Raw genomic sequence first — 24241 nt, forward strand, 5'->3', positions numbered from 1 at the left:
AGGCACTTGCCTCAAAGCCTGACAATCCACAGTGACAAAAACTCCTTCAAGCTGTCCTTTGACCTCCACACGCATGCCATGGCATATGTACATGCTTGCAATCACACACAAAAAGTTTTTAAGTTTTCCTCAATGAAGAAAGTACTGCTTTTTGACATTAAGAAAGTTAGTTAAGCCAGTGCCACAGCTGTTTCTGTCCAGAGTGGAGGGGCCAGCATTCTATGGCCTTGGCTGGACATGTCTGTAAGACCTTCTGATTCATCCTTTCAGATATTCACATACACCAAAGGAGAAAGGGGTTAGTTTTTGTTTTTAAAGTCTTTTTATTTAAAAACAAAAACAAAAAAGAAAACCAAATCAAAATATTTCTCATTGGAGGCTATTTCTTTCTTTTTTTGTCTTTTAAAAATTTTATTACACAAATATCTCCCACTCCCAAGTGTCAGAAGAAAGACATCTTTGCTCTTTCTAAAACCAAGTGGGGAACTTTTAGAAAACAAAGCCCAACTAGCTTCCTTTCTTCCCTGACCCAAAATAATGCCAATGTGTCAGCTGGTAGCTAAGACTCGTTCCCTTAATGCTTACATTTAATTTAAAAATCTTAGCACAACATTGGAGATTGACTCTAAATAAGCAACAAAAAAATATATATTTACAATATTTCTCCCCCCAAAAAACAAACCCTTTAAACATAGTGACTTTAGGAGTTTTATTTATTGAGCAGTTATTTTTTAATCACCAAGTGATTTTATATTATATATATATAGTTATATATATATATATAATTTTCTTCCTTTCCTTTGTGGTTTTTTGCCCCAATATGTGGAAAGATGAAGGCAGAGGTCTGATCCTACAGTCTGAAGAGGCCAGGCTCTGGCAAGACCACAGCTAAGAGTAGATGCAGGACTATGAACGTACATGTTCTTGCCCCCAGAGACACTTCTCTCCTTTGCAAGGACCAACTCTCACCTCTAAAAGCCATTCTCCCTCATAGTTCTAAAGAAAAGAAAGACCCAACAAGGGCATCAGTCCATCTGCCGCCATCCTGAGCTCCCTTTTCAGCTGACGAATTTCTGTGTGGTAAAACATTTGCTTTTTCCAAACCTAAATGCAAAGACCAAAACCCCAGACAAGCCATCAGCTTAGAAATTTCTGTGGATGAACTGTCCCAAAGGTCAGAGGCACTCTCCCGGCACAATCCCTGCTCTGAAGGGGTCTCTCCACCTCCCCTTTTATAAAAAGACGACAAACAAAATTTAGTAATTTTAGTATTTTCCACAGGAGCAACCAAAAAGAAAAAAAAAAAAAAGAAAAAAAGAGGCAGGAAGCTTCTAATTATAGGTCATTAATAATATTAATAAGGTTTTGCTCAACACCCAGGGTTCTTTACAGAAGTTCCCCTAATTGAGGCACTCTGGAATAAGTCACTGGCGTTTCCTCAACATTTCAGCCCCAGAATCCTGGGTCCTGAAGACCAATGGAATGGCAGAGGGTCATGGAGGCAGACTGCTGTTTTTTTTAGGTGCAGCCAAGAGAATCAGCAGATTGGAAGAAACAATGCCACGCCTTGCCAGAACCCAGTTTTCCTGGAAAAATAACTGGTTAATACCAGGGTCAAAGCTCTGCTAAGTGGCAAAGGTGTGTGTGTGGGGGTGCTTCTGCCTCTATTGCTTTGGCAGTGGCAAGGGTGCAGTTAGCATCTCTCATTGGGCGGTTCACACTTCAGACTCATGGTGCCTGGGCTCTGTCCCCTCCTGATGGAGTTTAGGAAAGCCTGAGGCTGGATTACAGGAAATAGGGTGGGAAGGGGTATGGCTAGGGGAAGAGAAGGCGGGATAAGGCTGTGCTATCAATCTCCTACAGATGGGGAGCAGAGTGCAAATTTGCATGTATCACTGATAAACTCTGGCCACAGGCCTCTGCTGAGCATCTCCTCACACTCTAAATATTGACCCAGAATAATTCCGACCATTTTTTTTTCTTTTTTAAAGTGCAAAAAGCTCTCTGCTGCCCTAGAGAGAGGATCTTTGGACAGGCCGTTCAATGCAAAGTAAAAGGGGGCAGCTGATGGGGCTTGGAAAAGGGTGGTGGAGTGGGAGACACCATGCTCCCCTCCTTCCCTGCACACACGTGCAGCACACTCAGCCAGACACACAGAGGCACATGCACACACACTTCCAAGGCTGCAGGCAGAGGGCAGGAAACTGGCTTCCAATCAGGACTCCCCTTAAAAGGCACCAGGTCAGTGAGCTGCTAGGCTGTACACAGGCCTGGTCTCAGAGAGCTATACTAAACCAGAGGCCTAGAGGAACCTGGCCTGGAGGCAGGTGGGGACTTAACCAGTCCTCTGTTCCCCAAACCTGAGGAAACAGGCTGCTCCTTCTGAGGACATGCATTCTAGGAAAGTCCTCCTGTTCAGGCAGGAAAGAGGACAAGGGCAGTTGGTGGAGGGCTTTGGGAGTGGGGAGGGGAGATGATGCCTGTCTTAGAATATGCCTGGGTGGCAATGAAATGGAGGAGCATTTCTGGGGGTACAGTTCTAGCTCCTTGGAAGAGCTTTTAATAACCCCAGTAAGTGCAACAATAAACTCAGAGACTAGTGGGAAAGTTTAGGGGGTGGTGGCAGAATGGGGACTATATTATGTGAATGAGCATGAGTGTTGGACAGCATCAAGCCCAGGGAAAAGAAAAGGGGCTAGCACAGACATGGAACAACGCTTCAGACACCTCACAGCACCATTGAGACCTGCCAGGCCTGGTGTTCCTAGGGCTATTGGCCCCTCCTGCAGAAGCTGGGAGAGTATAACGGAGGAGAGACACGCAACGGACACCATGAGGAGAACCTGACCAGGGAGACAAGGCCACCTTTCTCCCTGGAGTTTGCTCAGACCTTCCTCCCTAGAGTTTGCTCAGAACCAGGCACTGCTGGGGGACCATGGGTGAGAAGGAAGGGCTCTTGGCCCAGTGCAGGTGAAAATGCACAAATTCCCCCAAACTGAGAGTCCAGCTTCTCAGCTGGCAGACGAGCAAGCAAGCAGGCACTGGGACAGCACAGCCTGTGCTTTCTCCTTGATCGACCTCTCCTCTCTTTTCCTTGGGAGAAAGAGGAGCAAGCAAGTGACCTTGGTGTCCACCATCCTCTCTGCCCCACCTGTGGGAGAAGGGCTCAGAGAAAAGAGAGCAGAGAGGGAGTGTGTCATTGGCCTCAGAACCTGCGCAGGGAGAGACTCTCCTTGGTGGGAAGGCAGGGGAAGATTTTCCTGTTCAGTCCGGGCTGAGCATGTCTTAGCTAATCTTCTGTATCAGTTTCTCATCAGACAGGCAGTAGAGGCTGTTGATGGACAAGTCTGAGATGAAGTGCTCACAGGCTTTTCTAGTGATCTGTTTGCATCCTCGAAGGTCAATCAAGGTGACATTAGCAATTCGCCTTAGGAAGAACAGGGTCTGGTCTGTCAATTTATTGCAACCTGTGGGCAACATGTCCAAGAGAAGAAAGATCACAAACATGCAGCCGCAGATGCCCATCTCTGTCATTCAGTTCTACTTTTCTCCAAAATGCTAAATCAAAGTCCATTTTGTCACATGCTGAGAGACCACAGGTGCCATAAGCACTGTGGCTCTTGCTGCCTTCTTGCAAGCACCATGGGCGAGTGAGCAGCGTAAGGGCCATTGGCTAACCAGACTACAGCTGGATGGCAGCCATACATGCAGGCATCTGAGTTTATTACCTGCCTTTGAGATCTTTTGGTTAAAAAGGAAAAGAACTCTCTTGTTCTCCTGCAGATGTAAACTTTTTGTTGTTGTTTTGAGACAGGGCTTCTCTGTGTAGGCCTAGCCTAGCTGTTGTGGAACTCACTCTGTAGACCAAGCTGACTTCAAATTCAGAGATTTGCCTGCCTTGTCTCTGAAGAGCATGTACCACCAAAACCTGGTCAAGATGTACATTCTCAAAATTTATTATTTAATTTTCTGAGACAAGGTCTCATTATGTAAACCTCGATGACCTCACACTCAAGAAATTTACCCTACTCTGCTTCCCAAATACTGGGATTGAAGGTGTGTGCCACCATGCCCAGCTGTTTTTGTGTGTATGCCAATGTGTGTGTAGGTGCTCAAAGACTAGAAGAAGGTGTCTGATCCTCAGAAGCTAGAGTTATAAGTGGTTGTGAACCACATGACATGGGGACCACTGAGGCACCTCTCTATCCCCATGCAGATATGAATCAATAAGCAAACATGGTTTAGTTCAGAAAGCAAAGAAACCACCTAATATCCCAAGCATAAAGACCACAGCATACCTGCCATATTGAGCTCTGTGAGGGAGTATCGAGTGGAAGACCCGACAGCAGTGAGTAGGTTGGAGGACTGATCTGTAAGGTGGCTGCAGTGACTGAGGTCGAGTCTAGACAAGAGGGGCATGTGGCGAATGATGAGTCGGAGAGTGGCATCTGTGATGTCAAGGCCTGCCAGCCGGAAGTCAGTCATGTTCCGGAGCTTGCTTCGATTGTCCTGACCTGCATAGGCAAGAAAAGAAGTTTATGCCAGCCGGGCGGTGGTGGCGCACGCCTTTAATCCCAGCACTCGGGAGGCAGAGGCAGGCGGATCTCTGTGAGTTCGAGGCCAGCCTGGTCTACAAGAGCTAGTTCCAGGACAGGAACCAAAAGCGACAGAGAAACCCTGTCTCGAAAATTAAAAAAAAAAAAGTTTATGCCAGGTGGTAGTGGCACACACCTTTAATCTCAGCACTCAGGAGGCAGACACAGGTGGATCTTTGTGAGTTCAAGGCGAGCCTAATCTACAGCACAAGTTCCAGGACAGGCTCCAAAAAGCTACAGGGAAATCCTGTCTCAAAAATCAAACCAAACCAAACCAAAATCTTAGATCAAAACTTTTAATTCTCTACCAAAGCCCTAGGTAGCAGAAGCTATATGCTTGCTTGGACCCCCCCCCCCCCCTTGATAGGGTTAAGCAGAACTGCCACACTTAACCCTTCCTATAGGGAGTAAACAATGTTTCTAGAAAATAATGTTAAGTTTTCTGTCTTCTCAGTGTCAGATTGTATGCCCCACTTCCAAGGTGATGTGTGAAATGGGCCTATGCTCTTCATAGTCCAGCATACAATTCAATTTCCTACTCTGACCCAGAAGACTTACAAGACTTTCTCAGATTTATGCTCTCTGGGTCTGAACTAAATGCATAGAATGAACTGCCTCCTGTTTGTGGGAGTTATCTGCTTGTATATAACCTCTGTATTTTAGCCTTAGTTTCAAGGTCTGTCCAAAAAGAAAGCTACACCAAGACAGATACAGATAGGCAGGCCCAGATCATACCTGGTTTATCTGTGGGTGGAGTCAGCAAGTCCCGAATTTGAGGGTCTTTAATTCCTACTGCCCACCGAAGATCAAGGGTCCTGAGAAGGGGGCAGCTGGAGCTGCTGAGGGCAGAGACTGCAGACCAGGAACAGCCTGCTAGGAGGAGGTCTTTCAGTCCTGCAACAAATGGAAACAGATACACAACATATTCTACATTTAGAGAATTCAAAGTCTCAGTTACCAGCTGTTCTGGGCAAAAGAAATGGATCTCTAGTCTTAAAGGAAGGACTGTGTTCTAGCTCTAGTAACCAAGTCTAATGATTGCCATGATGTCTAGGCCTCCAAGTTACAGCTTTTACTTTGGTGTTAAAATGAACTGATGGAAAGCTGGGTGGGTGGTGGTGGTGAGTTCCTTTAATCTCAGCAAGGCAGGAGGATCTCTGAATTCCAGGACAGCGAGGATTACAAAGAAAAACCTCGTCTTGAAGCAAAAAACAAACACAAAACAAAACAATCAATAACTGCTAGAGCGAGGTGTGGTAGCACACACTTTCAATCCCAGCACTTAGAGGCATAGGCAGACTGATTTCTGTTGAGTTCATCATAGGTTAAAAACACAAAGTGAGACCATCTCAAAATAAAACAAACAAATGAACACACAAACAAAAAACTCAATTGCTGGAGTGGGGTGGGGTTAGAGAGATGGCTAAGTACTTACCATTCAAATAAGACCAGAATTCATATACCCAGAAACCACATAAATGCCAAGTGGACATGACAGTCTGCTAGTAATTACAGCATTGAAAAGAGATGGGACCTCCACAAACTGTATATCAAAAACTAGCTACATGACATGCAAGCTGCGGGGTGTGACTGACAGATCCTGCCTCAAGTGGGAGAGTGATTCAAGGTTCCTGATATCAACTTCTAACGTGTACGTACACACAAATGTACACCCACCACATCCATATACAAGGAAAGTAAACACCCAACTGCTTAGTTTTTATTGGAGCAATAGAGGCTGTGTGGCTTCTGTCCTTCTGGGATCTCAAAATGTTGAAGGGTTAACAAAGGCAAAATCAGACCAAAGTTTCTTCTTCTATGCTCAGGAAATGTGCTGGGCTGGCAGCAGCAACCCAATCATTCTCTGCATCTAGTGCAGTCACCAATCCAGCAATGCCTTAGAGACTGGCAGGCTCAGTGGCCCTGAGTAAGGCTATCTCTTGCTTTTAGGAAAGACTGTGCCTCAGTCTCAAACTACACTGCATTAGTTTAAAGCAGTGCTGACAACAGCCTAATAACCCCTCTGCTCACCTACCTGGTAGCCTATTGACCAGCCATGTCAGCTGCTTTTTGGAGATGTTAGTCCAACTAAGGTCGAGGCTTACTGGCTGGCGCTTGATGATGCCACTGAGAGCTTGGGGTACGATGGCCTTACACCTACTCAAGTCAATTTTTGTCCAAAGTCGTTTATCACAGCACCTGTAAGAGGGAAGAGAATTTAACCAACTTGATATTCCTGTCAAAGGCACTCTCTAGAAGGCTTCTGGTAAAGGCAGAATACCTGAAGGCCATTCCTCTACCTTCTATAGAAAACCAAGGATCACTCATTTTGTGCCACAGAATCAGGTAAAAACTGCCTTGGTTTTTTTTTTTACAACTAGACATCTTGCAAATCAAGGTTAAGCTAGTCCCACAATAGTATACTGTGTTCCCTTCTTTTGTACTAAAACAGTATGACTTTTGTTGAAAGATGTACAGGAACATTTAATCAATTTTAAAAAATGCTTTAATTTTTAAAAATAATTTATTTAAATTTATTTTATGTGCATTGTTGTGAAGGTATCAGATCCCCTGAAACTCAAGTTACAGACAGTTGTGAGCTGCCATGTGGGTGCTGGGAATTGAACCTGGGTCCTCTGGAAGACCTGTGAGTGCTCTTAACCGCTGAGCCATTTCTCCAGCCCCCCAAAATACTTTAATTTTTAAATTTCTTAATATCTTACTGCTCAGAATGCCTTGGCTTGCTTCTTTCCCTTGTTACTTACAGCTGAGGGAGATCAAGAATGCTACTGAGCAACACTACATCGCATCTTGCTTTGAGCCTATTACTGTCTTGGGCCAAATAAGGCTCTCTATCATTCTAGACAGACCTCTTCCATACTCAGGCATCTGCTTCCCTGTTACCTTGATATCTAGCCAGACCAGTCTAAAACTGAAAGGCAGAGGCCTTTCTACTGCAGTCTACAGATAGTACCATACCATGCAGGCTTCTATTTAATGTTATAGTTCTTGCTCTTGAGTTTAGCCTGCCTGGCAGGGCACAAGGAGATTAATATGTAATAGGAGCCTTACGTGCCTTGGCCTGAAAACCAAGGAGTAGAGCCTGGCAGACCCGTTTACTTCACAAAAGGAAATTAACACAATATGGGTAGATCACACATTAATTCTAATTCAAGAAATAGCTTTGTATTGGCCAAGTTATTAAACTGACAAAATCTCACTGATAGCACACCAAATATCAATGATAGGAGTCCTTAAATAAATAAATAAATATGCAACATGTCAGAACACACTGCTAGACCTATCTGATTCAACAGGCATGGGAACTGTTTTCCTCCCCCAGACCACTTTTTTGCTTCTGTCTCCTGAATGCTGGGATTACACTCTAAAAAGCTCCCAGATATATACTTAGTCAGAACACCAAATTTGGGAACAACAGTAATAGAGTGTGACCAAAATAAAAAATATACACCCATATGAAAAGCCTCACAATGTTCCACAGCAATTTAATCAATCATTAGCTCTAGAAATTGTCCCCACTAACTGTCTAACTGGAGACAGGGCCATTAGGAAGGATAATTAAGTATCAGCTTCAGAAATGGGTTCTGCTTGTTGAAGGAATAAGAATTCAAGTTTAGGGGAATAATTCAAACTGGAAGCTGAACTTAGAGGTGGAGACACTAATGAATACCCAAACTGGAAGATCTGAGCACCTTCAAATTCATTTTGCAAAGTCTGTCCATTCCTCCTGGTGCAATCCTGTCATTAAACACTGGACCACTACCTAGCATGTCATACTTCCAAGCAGCACATGGTTAAGTTAGGGGAGGGAAGACAGGTTACAACCTCTATGACCCTACATTTTAGAACAAGCCACCTCTTATCAGTTTGCCTTTCCCCAGGAGAAAGAGAGAAGGAAACAGGGTCAAATTCTACTAACATCTGCAGGTACAATGGACTACATCTTTAACAGCACCCACAAACTAGGTCCCTTTACTAATACAGAAGACCTGCCACCTACTCCCCTGCCCCTATTCCTGACCCCCTGTATCCCCGCTCACCATTTATACCACGTCTTGCACACTCGCATACATTCACAAAGTTCTCTGCGGCTGAGGTAGCGGAAGACAGACATCCAGACCTCCCGCTGCATCCAGCTTTCGTCTCCATCCTGAGCCCAACTGCCCCGGCCATTCAGCCTGGCTGCACCCCCCTCCTCTGCACTGTCATCTTCCTCCTCCTCCTCTTCCTCCTCCTCTCCCCCTAGCCCCTCCTCATCCCCATGCTGGGGGTTTCGGGCTCGGCAGTGCTGCATCAGCACACGGGGGTTTGGGCGAAGGTTGGCAGAGGAAGCTGTGATGGCCTGCAGCTTGGGCACAATGGAAGTCCCGTGGAGCTCTTTGGTGGGCCTCTGTAGCGTGACAGTGAGGTACGATCCCCGGATCTTGGCTTTCTCAACTTCAGACAGCTCCTTTTTGCCGCTGGGATTGTTCTCCTTTTCCCGTACCATGGTGCGCTCTGTGGCTTGCAGTCGCAGCAACTGCCGCCGTTTGAAGCGCTCATCACGGCTGGCACTGTGGTGGTCACTGGGGCCAGCCCCAGGGGATGACCGAGTCACCACACCCCGAGGAGAAACAGGGTCATGGATGAGCTGCAGCATGGAAGTAGGTGAGTGAGGCGGGGGTGTTAGGGGCTCCTCGCAGCTCCTCAGGGGCCGTAGGACTTTGGCTTGCACAGCTTCTTCATCACTCTCTTCTATTTTCCGCTTCTGTAAAATGCCCAGAAAAGAAATACCAGTGCTTCCTTTTTTCTAAACCTTCTAAAGTTAATAAGGAGAACCTAAGAGAAGCCAGGTCACTGCTGCCTAAGGGAGCCATTTCCTCAGAGCCTGTGATTCAGCCTACCAAGATCAGCAACTGAACCCACAATCAGGCTATAGAATGCTGATTTCAGAACACAAAATCCTTATATGGTCACTTAGGAAACATATCTGTGAGAAAAGGTTTGTGTCAAGTACAGAGGACTAAAATCTAGAACACAAGGTTTCTTGATTCTCTAGCCTACCTTATTCATTGCACCTCAATTTTTGGTTATGTCTTTGGGTAAAAAACTATTTTAGCATTACAACTCTACCTTTGTGTAACTTTGTGTCTCTAATTTAGCTCTTTCACAATCAAGTGACGCATCCATGTTGATAAGAGAAAAATTGCTCATCTAACCATGGACAAAGAAGTACCAGACTTTACTCCTCCTCAGCTGTCAACTCTACAGCACCTCAATTCAGCTGTCCATGAGGAAACCTGCCACTACAGAGATCTGCCTATGATTATGGTGAAGAATCCCGAATCCCACGAGGCCCAGATGTCATGCTGTAGTACCTGGGCTTTCCAGACGCCTGTCTGTTCCTACAATTATAGTTCCTATCATGGCTATGCTGTGACAAAAATCAGTCAAGATATGCCATTAAATACCCTATTAATAAATTGGATTTTCCATAAGGAGACACTATATTGCCAGCAAAAGTCCTGATTTATATTTCTTTTGCTCTTTACATTCTCGATCACTAGGGGAGGAAATGACCACCTTTGTTCTGGAGCTATTTCTCACAAAAAATGCAATAGGAACAGCATTTGCCACCCTCAACTGCACTAGTGAAGACAAATTCAAAAGCTCCATGTTCAAGAACATGGAATGAGAACTTTAGGAGTAGTCAGCTCCACAAACCCTTACTCTTAAAAATATTTCAACTAGCCTGGCATGATATACACACCTTTAATCTCAGCACTGGAGAGGCAGATGGTTCTCTGTGAGTTCAAAGCCAGCCTGATCTACATTGTTGAGTTCCAGACCAGCAAAGGTTACACACTGAAACCTTGTCTCAACATATCAAATCAACAAAAAATATTGACTAAAATTTCAACTGCCCCAGAGCCCAAGCGGAAGAAATAAAAAGGAAAGCAATTTCCTTCATGCTTCTTGCTCATGCCTGTGCAGGGTCCTTGAAGAACTGACAGTAAGTAGTCATCAACTGCTGTCTCTGCCCTCAACAGGTCCAGCCTTGCCAGTATGAATAACCAGAGTCCTTTTGGCCCTATGATGTTACTGGTGACCATTAGGGCAACAACCTTAGCTGCCCTGGGCTAAGGTCATGAAGCTAGCTCCACTCTCTCTAGTGGAGTGGCTTTGGAATTGCTTCTGAAGTGCACGTTTGGGCACATGGGGCAGGTAAGAACAAAGAGGTAAAGATGAGGGGGAAAAAAAAGTAAACCTGCTTAACCGGAAACTCTAGTGTATGAATCTAGTATGTAACAGCACCACAGGCCAGCCTGCCTCCTCCACTAGTTACATTCCTCAGGACAAAGTAGCATACCTAATTCTCCAACTCAATAACCCAGGGATGGTTCCTGCCTTTCTAGTACCCTACAGAATAAAAAGGACATCAGGAATCCCTACTGGAACAGTACCTAGTAATACAAAAAGCAAAAAACTAAAAGAAAAAAACCCCAAGAACACTAGCAAAACCCCAAAACCAAACCAAAATAAAAACACAAACCAAAATAAAAAACAAACAAAAAAAGCAAAAACCAAACCAAACCAAAAACCCCCACAAACAAACAGGAAAAAAAAGAAATTTTGAATCAGAGAAAGCCCATGCTAACTGTAAAGTCCAGCGAGTGCACAGCAACCTACCAGACTCAACATTTCCTTTACCTGGGCTTTCTCCGAGCTGTCTTCCTGGTAACACTTTGGACACTCCCAGCAATTTGGCAATTCCTCGTTAAGTAACCCCTCTCCATCCATCTACAGGCATGTAGAAATGTTAAAAGAAAGTTAGTCTCCTCTGCCTTCTACTATTTCTAAACATACTGGTCTACATGGGAATTAAAGACTAAGACTACTGAGCAACAAACAATACTAACACCCACTGCCAGTCACTGGTACACTGATTCTAGGCTCCCTGCAGAGATTTTTCAGGGACTGGGCCAGTTCGGAGTTAAGTTTCCTCTCCTAAACATCTGGTGTCAATGGCACCAGCCCTGACTGCTATCTGTGCAAACTAATGACTACTGAGATTCAGAGACCAATAGTTTAGTCTCTGTAACTCAGGGTTCTCCACTGTAAAATCTAGATACAATGCATCAACTTAATTGCTTGAGTTAAAATAAATCTTGGCTTGTGGTAAGAACTAAATTCAAAATGTTTATGGCTGGATATGGTGGCATTTGCCCAGATTTCAGCAATTGTGAGAGAGAGGCAGAGGCAGGATGATCTCAGAAAACACAAGGTCAGCCTAATCTACAAAGTAAATTCTGACCAAATATAACTACACAAGGAGGATGTCTCAAAACAAAAAGAAAGCTCTTCAGAGGTGCTTGGTACTCAACTCTCTACTAACGATTTGTCACAGGGAGGTACTACTTTACCATTTCTTTTCTTTTTTTCTCCCATGCCCTCTTGAGTCAGAGTCTCTATAGTAGTATAGTAGCTCAGGCTACCTTAAATTTAGAATATTTCTGCCTGACCCTACCAAGTACAGGGATTGCAGGCATGTGCCACTTACATCTAGCTCTTATCAATTCAACACACATTTTTCTTTTCTTTTTTTGTTTTTCAAGACAGGGTTTCTCTGTGTAGCCCTTGTTGTCCTGGAACTCACAAGGTTCCACCTGCCTCTGCCTCCCGAGTGCTGGGATTAAAAGTGTAAGCCACCACCAACAAGTTATTTTTCACATTTTAATCTTTCTGAAATTGTGCAGATGACCATCACTGACAATGTCTCATAATCACTAAGTGGAAGTCCTTAATTGTTGATACTTTCTGTCAAACCCAATGCATATCCATCTACCCACCCACTTATCCACCTACCCAATTTTGACATGGGGGTCTGTGTTACCAAGGATGACCCCAAATTCATAGGCTAAAGTCATTTCTTCACCTCAGAGTAACTGAGACTATAGGTGTATGTTACCACACCAGTTACTCATAAACATGAAACCTACATTTGACAGATACAATTTCATAGACTTGTCATAAAGATTTAGGAGAAAAAAAAAAATCCATGTAAAGCATGCCTTCTCTTCTTTGGCTACATACCCGAACCACCAGGGGACACTCTGGAATATAAAATTTAAGCTAGCTCACATAATTCCATCTTTGAGATTGAGTTCTAACTAAATCTCTATTACCATGGGCTCGAAACAAGGGCACATCGAGATATAAAGGACATAGCAGAGATGTCTGGGGGACTGAAGCATCCTCAAACAAATCTGGTTTCACTGTTCAGTGGGACATGAACTAGTCTACTTTGTATTCTATCCTCAAACTATCACACAGTCTGATACAAAGTAGACATACAAAGAACAAGGGGCTAATGTTAAATGATTCTCCTCTGTGACAGGGAGCTGAAAGTCCACAGTAGAGATGGTAACAGCCTCAACTGAGAGGTGTCTTACCCTTCTGTCAAGGGCCTTTAGGCATCTCTTTACCTGGAGGCAGCCAGGATGAACTATCTCATTGCAGATGCAGCATTCCATGAGTTTCTTTTCGAAGTCTTGTGTCTCTTCATTCTGATCCACTTCTCCACAGAGAGAACACGTAACTGAATGAGGCAGTCTGGGCTACAAGAGAACAAACATCAGGAGACCAGATTCAGAATTTACAAACATCAGGAGACCAGATTCAGAATTTTTAAATTTCATGTTTCCTTTAAATGAACATGGAGACTTGGTTCACCTGGGATGCACAGGGCAAGGTACTAAGAAAAAACCAGCAGAGGCAATTAATTCACTCTTTGGGGGCTTGCCCTTGGCCTCATAGGTCCTTTCTTATTAAGGAGGGGACAGAAAACAGTGAATTGTTCTTCAAATGGTGGGGCTGTTTCAACATTAGATGAGCACAGCCAAAATATTAGATTATTCTCCCTACTAGACACCTTCCTTCTGAACTCAGGGAGAGAGAAACTCCATCTCTACTGAGTCTCTCTGACTTTATGCATTACACAGTTCCTCTAGCACCAGCACCACTACTGAAAACTGTTTTACCCAGAAGATCACTTACTGCTAAGCACTGTCGGAGGACACAGGATTGCTTCATGCGTCCAGGCCCTCCAAACTTCTTCATGTCCCTGCAGTAGTGGCAGACACCACATTCTCCTTGGACACATGCTTTGCATTTCCTACAGCGCACTCTTCTCCGCCTGGCTCCAGACACAATTGGGGAGGCAGCAGCAGGCCTCACAGGTGTTAAGCGTGGAGCTGGCTTCATGGTGTGAGGCTTTGTGATGGGAATGGTAGGAACCCTTACTTTTGGCCTGGTAGGGAATTTCAGCTGGAAAAAGAATGCAGCGAGGTTAACCATATTCAGACAGAATATTTACATGGCAGTGTACCTGGCCTAAGATTTGGCAAACTCTTTTCTGTAGGCAACTCTATTTTTAAAAATAAATTTTTACTGGAACACAGCCATATTCATTTATTTTTGTATATTTGGATATTTCCAAATGTTACAGAACTATGACATCATGACTGTTTGCTACATCAACCTACAGAATTTCAACATTGACAGAAAGATTTGTCAACCCCTGTCCTAATGCTCCGATACCCCCTTTCAATTTGGAGAGCCTTGCCCCTCTCTAAAGCTTTTGGGGTTAAGCGCCTTGTACTGAAGTCACCAAAAGACCCTAAATTCCCATAGTTCTTTATAACTCAGAATATGCTCAAACGGTGGCAAAGTCTGGAAGGTCAAACTAGTCTAATTTATCACTCCAAATGGCATCATACAACTTGTTATACTGCATCTAATAACATTTAAGAGTGGAATAAATGCCAATGTTTGTAATTTTAGCACTTGTGTTTAGTTACCTTCCTAGGGACCTTTCCAAGGGTAAGAAGCATATCTTCTACATCAATTCTTAACAATTTTCTACCATGACTCCTACACTGAGAAAGAGATATCTTTCTCTCTTTTTGTTTTTTTCGAGACAGGGTTTCTCTGTAGCTTTGAAGCCTGTCCTGGAACTAGCTCTTGTAGACCAGGCTGGCCTCGAACTCACAGAGATCCACCTGCCTCTGCCTCCTAAGTGCTGGGATTAACGACATGTGCCACCACCGCCGGGATGAGAGAGGTGTCTCTTTAACATTATTTAATCCCAGAGTTTTAACACTTTGCCTAAACACCCCTAGAATGTTATCTTTGCAACTGCCAGCTAGGAAACACTAAGAAGAGGCTTAATTTGGCTCATGGACAGACAGAATACACCAACTCTATCACAGACAGTAAGGTAAAAAAAAATTATGTAAGATGTAAGCTACAGGGGCTGGAGAGATGGCTCAGCGGTTAAGAGCACGGACTGCTCTTCCAGAGGACCCGGGTTCGATTCCCAGCACCCACATGGCAGCTCACAACTGTCTGAAAATGTAGTTCCACGAGATCTGACACCTTCACACCAACGAACATAATAAAGTTAAATAAAAAAAAAATTAAAAAAAAAAGATGTAAGCTACAAGGGCACACACACACACACACACACACACACACACACACACACACACAAAATAAGACAATTAACTGATGGAAATTCCTTTTAATCTTAGCTGGGTATAATGGTAACGTACCTGTAATCCCAGACCATAGGAGGCAGAGGCAGGCCATGAGTTCAAGGACAGCTTTGTATACTCTGTGAGACCCCCATTTGCAAAAAGAGGAAGATGGTAAATTGTTGAGGTCATGATCTTACCACAACAAAAAACCCTTCTAGTCTGCCTGGCAGTGGTGGCACATACCATTAATCCCAGCACTTGGGGAGGCAGAGGCAGGCGGATGTGAGTTTAAGGCCAGCCGGGTCTATAGAGTTCCAGGATAGCCAGTGCTACACAGAGAAACCCTGTCTCAAAACCAACCAACCAACCAACCAACCAACCAACCAACCACTTTCCAGTGTTGGATACATATATACTGATTTAAATTAGTGTTAAACCATATTTAGCTGAATTTCTGGGTTTGAAGAATAGGAATATCTACTGAAGTCAACCAATGTATACCAAAGTCTCTGAATCTGGAGAGAGGGCCAATTACCTTGAACTATGAATCAGAACAGAACCAAGTAATGACTGACTACAAGTTATTTATTTATTTGCTCATTCATTAAGACAGGGTCTTGCTATGTAGCCCTGATTGGCCTAGAACAAACTAAAAAACTCCTCCCCCCACTAGGACGACCAGCAGGGTGGTTTTTTTTTTTTTTTTTTTTTTTTGTGAGAAAGGGTCTCACTATGTAGCTCTGGCTGTCCTAAAGTCACAACGTAGACCAGGTTGGCCTCAGACTCAGAGAGATCCACCAGTCTCTGTGCCACCTTGCCCAACTCTACCAAGGCATTGAATCCCATCTAGCTCTAGTTGTCTTTTTTTTTCAGAATGGATGGTAATGATCAAGACGCAATAAACTTAAGTGGCTTGAAGATCAAAAGGAAGTCTCTTACCTTATCCCTTTTTGGCCACTGCACTATAGGGACTCCAGTGAGGGCTAACTTGGGATCACTACTGGCAAGTTCCTCCAGCAAAATCTAAGGGTCAAAGAAAAGGAAAAAGCTGAGTATGGTAAACGCAAAGCCATGTGCTCTCAATAGCATTTAGATCCAGTCTTACTCCTGCCCCCTTCAGCACCACAAAGAAGAGGAGTAGGCTGGCTGAATTTTGCCTGCTACAGGCTATAGCAAATCAAGTAAACAACAATGAAAGAGAACCTCGGACTGCTATCAAGACTTTAACCTTGGTTGGCTGTACAGCCATGAGCCAGTAATTCTAGGTCTCAGGAAGTAGATCTACAGATCAAGTTCCACCACAGAGAAGCAAGATAAAGACTTCTTTTGCTCAACACCACATCTTAATATTTTCTAATACACTGAAGCAAGTAGCTCCTACAGTGTAATAGTGCTACTTGTCAAGCAGTTCTATACAGGACAGTAAAACTTTACATTACTTCCACCCCCCCCCACCCCCCAAGACAGGGTTTCTCAGAAGCCATGGAAGCCAGTACTGGAACTTGCTCTGTAGACCAGGCTGGCCTCAAACTCACTGAGATCCACCTGCCTCTGGCACCCCCCACTGCCTGGCTACTTTTACACTTTTCTGTAGCAGCAATTATTACTAGTTTTGTCTTTAAATTGTAGATGTGAGGAAAGGGGCATCAAAATGAGTGGCTAATATTGGATTAGCAAGACAACATAACAATGTACTAGTTCAATAGAAGACTTGTTTTTTTGGGTAGAAGAGGGAGTCGAAATGGAGATTGAACCCACAATTTCACACATGCACATTCTAGGCTGATTCTCAACCACTGAGCCATGTCCCCAGACACAGACTTGTTCTAAGCTGCATGTCCTCTGGGAGTTCACAGAGTGCACACACAGACACACAAACATGCAAGTAGAGTCTGCTTTGCATTTATTACTATTAAGGGAAAAGGAACAGTTTTAGACCAATGGTTTTTATGACTTTTAATAAAGTTTGGATGGCTCAGAAATAATTAACAGTAACAAACTGTCACTTATGTGAATAACACCGGTTGACTTCATTTTGAGACAAATCATTTCATATCTTTGAAACAGACTCTGAATCACAACCCCCCCCCAGCAGAATAGATACCCCTTTTGATGACATGAACCACAAAGCAATGCTATAGCAAAAGAATATAAGTCTAGGTTACCCTTGTCTTAAGTGCACATAGGCTGTTTCAGCAAAAATCAAACTTTGACCTAGAAGGATCAACATACTTGGATCATCTTGAACAAGCATTTTCATAATCAGAACTTTTAATTATTTTCATGCTTAACCTAAATATTAAGCTCCAAATTACAGAATTATGGCTCATAAAACCTGTTTATATTCTGAAAGGTTCCTCTATTAAGCTCTCCCTTTGCCATATCTCCAGATGCCTTACACCTTCCCCCAATCGGATCTCATTTTCAGACATTTTATTTACTTCAAGTTGCTATGGCACCCTATTCCAGAGCCTCATGTTAGCGCCATACTGTGTGGGGGTGAAGAGGCAGGGTGTGGTACCACGTGGGACATGGTTCTGGTCCCAGCTCCTAATCTCCCTAGGATGAAAAATTCAGGTCCATTCAAAATGTGCACTGAGGAGTGCATGGCTCCCCTCCCCCACTTTACATAGGGGAGGAGTAGGACTCTGCCCATTTCCTCTGCGGGAGAGAACTGAGCTGTCCACAAACAGGGACTTTCCACTTTCAGCAAAGCAGACTGCACAGAAAGACCTATGATTAAGAGAGTAGAAAAGGAACTTAAGTTCACTGAAACAGCCTAATTCTACCTGTGAGACTTTTGTGGGGGGCACAGGGAAGGCTCAAGAGACAAACTCTGTGGGCTGCACTGGGTGGGGGCAGTTAACAGACACACCACCCAATTACTGGGGTATGTGTGGGTGTGGAGGGAAATGCAGATTTCCTTCCCAGCTTAAATTTGCTGGGGCCAAGTCTGCAATGCTTTCATAAAAAAAAAAAAAAAAAAAAAAGACTCTAGCTGAGGCCCTATGAGAAACCATAAAAAAGCCACCACCCCTGCCAGTGGGGATTTAGGATCAAGGAGCAAGGAGCGGGGGTGGGGGTGGGTGGAGTGCGGAAAGACTGCTGCCTATCTAGGTTCCAGGCATTTGGGAAAACATTCAAATACAGGCCCACACCCCACAGAACACAGGAAGAGAAAGAAAACTGGGGGTTCCTGGTCAAGGAGTAAGTATCTCCCCCAAATCAAGCAACCCAGTTCCAAAGCACATCCCACCAGCTAGAGAACAAGTGTTAACAACGGCTCAAGAAACACAAGTAACACAAGCATTGTCCTGGACTCGCCCAGCAGGCAATTCTGCCTCTTCCAAGAGACAAAGTCTCCACAGTTACACACCCAAACCAGAAAGGGTTTGCCAACCGACCGCCTGACCTTGCATTTCTTGTCGCTCTGGAGCTGCAGAGGCTCTTGGGTGAAGTTTCCCCAGCGCCTTTGTTTTGTTTTCTGTGTTGGAAGTTGTGCGGAAGGAGTTAGCTTTTCTGTTTCTAGGAAAATCCTGATTTACTTGAAATCCTCAATCTCCCAGAGCAGGTAAAGCAGGGCAGTCCTGCTGTAACCCTTCAGGCTACCCAGAGCAGCGTGCAGCACTCTGAGATCCTTCTAAAGCCCTTCAGCTCAGCCGCGGCTTCCTGTGCCTGCGAACAATGCTGCTGCGTCACCCACATGCAGCTCCCAGAAATGCTTTGCAACGGAAGATGGCAGGAGGGGGAGCTTAGCTCGAGTGAGCCAGCCAGGCAGAGGGCCTGGCCGTTCTGCTGCAGCACCCGGAGGGGGTGTGTTTGGCAGCCACTCGCCTCCTTGTGATTGGAGGAAGCACAACCGGGGAGGGAACTCGGCCAGCCCCTGCCCCAGCTCATTCCCTCCAACACTGCAACAGGAGAACCCAGAGCCAGCCCCCAGAGTGCTCTTGGTAGCTGACTTCGGGAGGCACCAGTGGAAGAGGACATTTAAGGCAGCTTAACCCAGTGCGAGTGTACCATGCATAACCCCCACTATTCCCCTCGGGGTCACTTACTGTTCTAACTAGAGCTCTCAGAATGGCACACAGATTTCTCTCCTCCATGGGATCCCATCAAGAGTCCAGCCTTTGAGGAGGAAGCTGGCAGGAAGTTATGATATTCCCCAGCTCTTCCTGAGTCACCTGTCTGCTTCACACCTGTCCACACTCAGATAGTACTCCCCACCAGCAAGTATTACTATCAACACTTCCAGAAATTACAGGCAATACTGTTCCCATCAACCATACATATACCTACTTCCAGTTCGGGCAAAGTCACCACTAGCATACTAGAATTGTATATGCAGCAATCTTTTAGCAGTTCCACTGTGACCAAATCAAGGCACTCAGGTGCAATTTAAGATCAGAACACTTTATTCTCTTGTCTCTATACAAGGTACAGTGTCAGGGAATGGGTCCCCCCCCCCACTGCAACAATTTCCTCTGCCCATCAGAATGCCTCATCCTCTAGATACCATTTTCAGATTTCTTCTAAATCAGCTCTGCCTGCCTCATTCACAAACCTACTGCCTCAGCTTTCCTACTGCTGGAATTATAGACATAACTATCCTCTTGACAGTCCATGAATCCAAACAGTCCCGCATCCTATTGATACTTCAATGACACCTTCTACACTGTCTAGGGGTCCTGGAGCCAGGGTGAAGCTCAAAATTTGTTCATATACTCTCACTGGGCTATGGCAGAAAGGGAAGGTTCACACGGGCCAGAGTCCTACACACATTGTATATCAACATGGGAGGAGAAGCTGGGCAGGAAAAGGCTAAGGAGCAGCCTTATTTGGATTTAAATTTGTGTTTCCCAGATCCTCATAACTGTCATTGCTACTTTGACATAAACATCTAGCTCTCATTACCATCCCCCCCTTCAATTATATTTACTTATTTGTGTGTGTGTAGCTCAGAGGACAACTTCTATCATGTGGATCCCTGTTGTTAGGGTTTGCAGTAAGCACTATCACCATGGAAATACTTTATTGTCCCCTCCTCAAGAATAGTTATTTTAGTGCCTTTCTGGAATAGATTTTTGGGGCCTAATAGGCTTCCTAGGATCTGGGCTGGTGTCAAAAGTTGTGTTTGTGAATACACTATTTTTCGAGACATGTTTTCTCTGTGTAGCCTGGCTGTCCTAGAACAACCTATTTAGAACAGGCTGGTCTCGAACTCACATAGATCTGCCTGCCCCCACCTTCTGAGTGCTGTTGTTTAAAAGCATGTGCCACCACCGCCAGCCTGCGAGTATACTTTCTGCCAGACAGTTTCCCTCTCTGTGTTGCCTGCCCAGAATCAGCTCCAGTCCTTGGGAACTCTAGTGATCATCCTAGATTCTCCCAGTAGCTGGGATCCTGCATGTGCTGCATGTGCTTATTTTCACAGTAGCTTACAGAATGAAAGAGGCACTTCTGTGTTTTTCATTGAGTTCTTCCAGGAAATGCTTATATGGTCATCCTGAACTCACTTTTGAACTTCCATTTTAAGACTTAAAGACAAAGTACATGCAGTTTATTTCACAAGGAAGGTTTTTATAACAATAATCTAGCTACTAAGAGGTTTTCTTAGAAAATGCTTATCTAGCTATCCTAGAGAGATGATAAAGTGCTTTAGAAAAACATATTTTGAGCTTCAAGAAAAACTGGCTATAGCAAAATCTACCAGAAAAGCTGAGAAACAAAAATGCCCCTAACAAAGTCACTCCAAGTAAATTTTCAAATTACGTTTTTTTTCTTTTCCCCTTCTTTCCTTTTTCCTTCCCTCCTTCCTTTCTTTGGTTTTTTGAGACAGGGTTTCTCTGTATAACAGCTCTGGATGTCTTGGAACTAGTTTTGTAGACCAGGCTGGCCTCAAACTCAGAGACCTGCCTGCCTTTGCCTCCCAAGTGCTGGGATTAAAGGCATGCGCCACCACCACCTGGCTCAAATGACATTTAACAGGCCCAATTTTCCCCTCCTCTGCAATTAACAATCAAAAATGGCCAACAAAGATTGCCTAAACTGGGCATGGTGGCACACACCTGTAACCCCAGGACTCAGGAAGGTAAAGTAAGAGGATACAACTTCAGGACCAACTCAGGCTGGACAGGGAGACCCCCATCTCCAGGGGCCAAGGAGGACAAACACAGCCTTTTATGACACAGGAAACTTGAAAAAACTTGTACCTTCCCCCCCCCCAAGACAGGGTTTCTTTTTTTTTTTTTTTAAAAACTAAGTAGATTAATTGACTATTTTTTAAATATTTATTTATTTATTCATTATGTACACAATATTCTGTCTGTATGTCTGCAGGCCAGAAGAGGGCACCAGACCTTATTACAGATGGTTGTGAGCCACCATGTGGTTGCCGGGAATTGAACTCAGGACCTTTGGAAGAGCAGGTAGTGCTCTTAACCACTGAGCCATCTCTCCAGCCCAAGACAGGGTTTCTCTATAGCTTTGGGGCCTGTTCTGGAACTAGCTCTTGTAGATCAGGCTGGCTTTGAACTCACAAGTCTTAGTATTTTTGTGTGCTACCACTGCCTGGATGAAAAAACTTGTACTTTCAAATGCAACCATATTTGACTTAAAACTGAGTTATTTAAAATTTTCTATCATGCAGTAAGAATGTGTAAATTATTAAATTCTGGAGAAATGAGTGAGCAACCGAGAACACTATTCAGAGGACTAAGCCTGATTAGCAGCTTGCAACTACTTGTAACTCTAGTTCCAGCTGGTTATGGTACCCTCTTCTGACTTTTGAGGGTACCCTTAGACATATAGGTGATACATACATAAACACAAACACACAAGCGTAAGTAAAAATAAAAAGAAGACAGGCATAGAGGTGCACACCTTTGATTTCAGCATTCAGAAAGCAAAGACAGATCAGTCTTTATGATCTGCATGGACAGCCTGGTTTACATAGCAAGTTTCAGGACAGTCAACAAGACCCGGACTCAACGGTTAAACAAAATAAATAAATAACAAAATAATCTAATAATACTAGAGACTGGGCAATAAAGTGTCTGCCTTGCAAGTATTAACACTCAATTTCAGTTTCCAGTACCCATGTGGGGTAGCTTACTCCAGTTTCAGAGGACCTGATTGATGCCTCTGGCTATTCTACCATTACAACATAGCCACACACATACACTTACTTTAAAAAATAATCTTTGCTGGGTGGTGGCAGTGCTCACTTTTAATCCCAGCACTCGGGAGATAGAGGCAGGAAGATCTCTGGGAGGTCAAGGTCAGCTTGGTCTACAGAACAAGTTCCAGAACAGTCGGGGCTACACAGACAAACCCTGTCTCTCAAAAAACCCAAAACAAACAAACAAACAAACAAACAGAAAACAAAGTTTTAACAATTTCAGAAAGCTATTTTATAAAGAAAGAAGAACTAGTTTTCATGTCTCTAGTAACTTAATGCCATGAAGTATGATTGGCAAGTTGATCAAAAAGCTTCTTTCATATATGCATATACATTGGAAATTCTTTATCAGTAAAATAGACCAAAATAGATACAGACAAAGCAATATAGTTCAATTAAATTCTTCCAGTTGACAGTCATCACGTACAGATTTTCCTATTTAAAACAGCTTAGGGTGTACCTCTCAAGAACCCTTTGCAGTTAGCATACTTTGCTTCTATTAATGGATCTATACCATACACACTACATCATGTTCTGCCTTTCATTCAATATATATTAAGTTGCAACTCTTCTACTTTAGAAACTAATGGTATCTTACAGTAGAAGAGCTTCTTTCTATCTTTATTACATTTCCTCAAGCAGTCAAGGTAACTCACACATTCTCGAGTTTTATCCGTGTTGATTTACTTTATCAATAAGTCAATATTCTTTTTTTTTCAGAGACAGGGTTTCTCTGTAGCTTTGAAGCCTATCCTGGAACTAGCTCTTGTAGTAGACCAGGCTGGCCTCGAACTCACAGAGGTCCACCTGCCTCTATCTCTTGAGTGTTGGGATTAAAAGTGTGCACCACCATCGCCAGGTCTGTCAATATTCTCTAAATGCTCTTTTCCCCCCATGTAATCCCATTCTAATTCTGTATTCTATGATTTTCTTCAACATTGTAAAACCTAACATTTTAGAGTGCTCAAAGCCCTTTATCGCAGGTCGAAAATGGACTTTTCTTCGAGGAAATATATAATTATGACTATCCTATCTCATCATTTTTCTGTTTTTCTCTCCTACTCCCTGTATTTCTGATAAGCAGATGGACTATAACAGGATATAATTCCTTTCTGAATAAAGAGTAAGAGTAAGCTATTTCCTTTTGTCCCTCCCACTATAACCAGCTATGTTGTCACAGAGTCCCCAAGTGTCTAATAATTTGACACCTACCAAACCTAATTTTTCTAATGGTTTTTGCTTTTTTTTTTTTTTTGGCTTTTCGAGACAGAGTTTCTCTGTGGTTTTGGAGCCTGTCCTGGAACTAGCTATTGTAGACCAGGCTGGTCTCGAACTCACAGAGATCCGCCTGCCTCTGCCTCCCGAGTGCTGGGATTAAAGGCATGCGCCACCACCGCCTGGCTTTTGTTTGTTTTTGAGACAGGGTCTCTCACTCCATAGCCCAGGCTGGCCTCAAACTCAGCCTTGTTTCAGCTTTCTGTGAGCCACTGCCTAGCCTTAAAAAAAAAAAAAAAAAAAAGAAAGAAAGAAAGAAAGAAAGAAAGAAAGAAAGAAAGAAAGAAAGAAAGAAAGAAAGAAAAGTATGGGCATGAGAGCAGGTATTACAGAGTCCAGCCCAGATCTGCTGGAGCTAGTCAAGATGTGGAGCAAGCCAAACAACATGGCTGTTAACAACCCAATATTTGGATCGTCTTGCAAAAGTAGCAAAGTAGCAAGTGCTCTTAACTGCTGGGCCACCACTGCAGCCACTTATAATGCCTTAACAACAATTGGTAGAGTCTTACTATGTAGCCCTGACTGGACTGAATTCTGCAATGAAGAATGGGCCAGTCTTGAACTCACAGAAATTGATCTGGCTCAATACTTTTTTAGGTGATGCTCAGAGCCCTGAACTTAGTAAATTTCTCATTACACTTAACTTATAGAATACA

General features: G+C 43.8%; 1 protein-coding gene across 3 annotated transcripts in view; it reads right to left on the bottom strand.

The window, feature by feature from the left end:
- Positions 1-1339: 1339 nt before the first annotated feature.
- Positions 1340-24241, bottom strand: part of Kdm2a (lysine demethylase 2A) — a 77089-nt gene continuing 54187 nt past the window's right edge. For all 3 annotated transcript variants that reach the window (XM_013347899.2, XM_005351669.3, XM_026781135.1), the window contains 9 exons: positions 16073-16156; positions 13653-13922; positions 13082-13213; positions 11307-11396; positions 8657-9363; positions 6631-6794; positions 5331-5489; positions 4299-4514; positions 1340-3467 (listed from right to left, as the gene is read on the bottom strand). In XM_013347899.2, the coding sequence (XP_013203353.1) occupies positions 3286-3467; positions 4299-4514; positions 5331-5489; positions 6631-6794; positions 8657-9363; positions 11307-11396; positions 13082-13213; positions 13653-13922; positions 16073-16156 (2004 nt within the window). In that variant the 3' untranslated portion in view covers positions 1340-3285. The remainder of the gene's footprint in view (positions 3468-4298; positions 4515-5330; positions 5490-6630; positions 6795-8656; positions 9364-11306; positions 11397-13081; positions 13214-13652; positions 13923-16072; positions 16157-24241) is intronic.

The sequence above is a fragment of the Microtus ochrogaster genome, chromosome 8 (genome assembly GCF_000317375.1).
Source record: "Microtus ochrogaster isolate Prairie Vole_2 chromosome 8, MicOch1.0, whole genome shotgun sequence".
In the NCBI taxonomy this organism is placed as follows: domain Eukaryota; kingdom Metazoa; phylum Chordata; class Mammalia; order Rodentia; family Cricetidae; genus Microtus; species Microtus ochrogaster.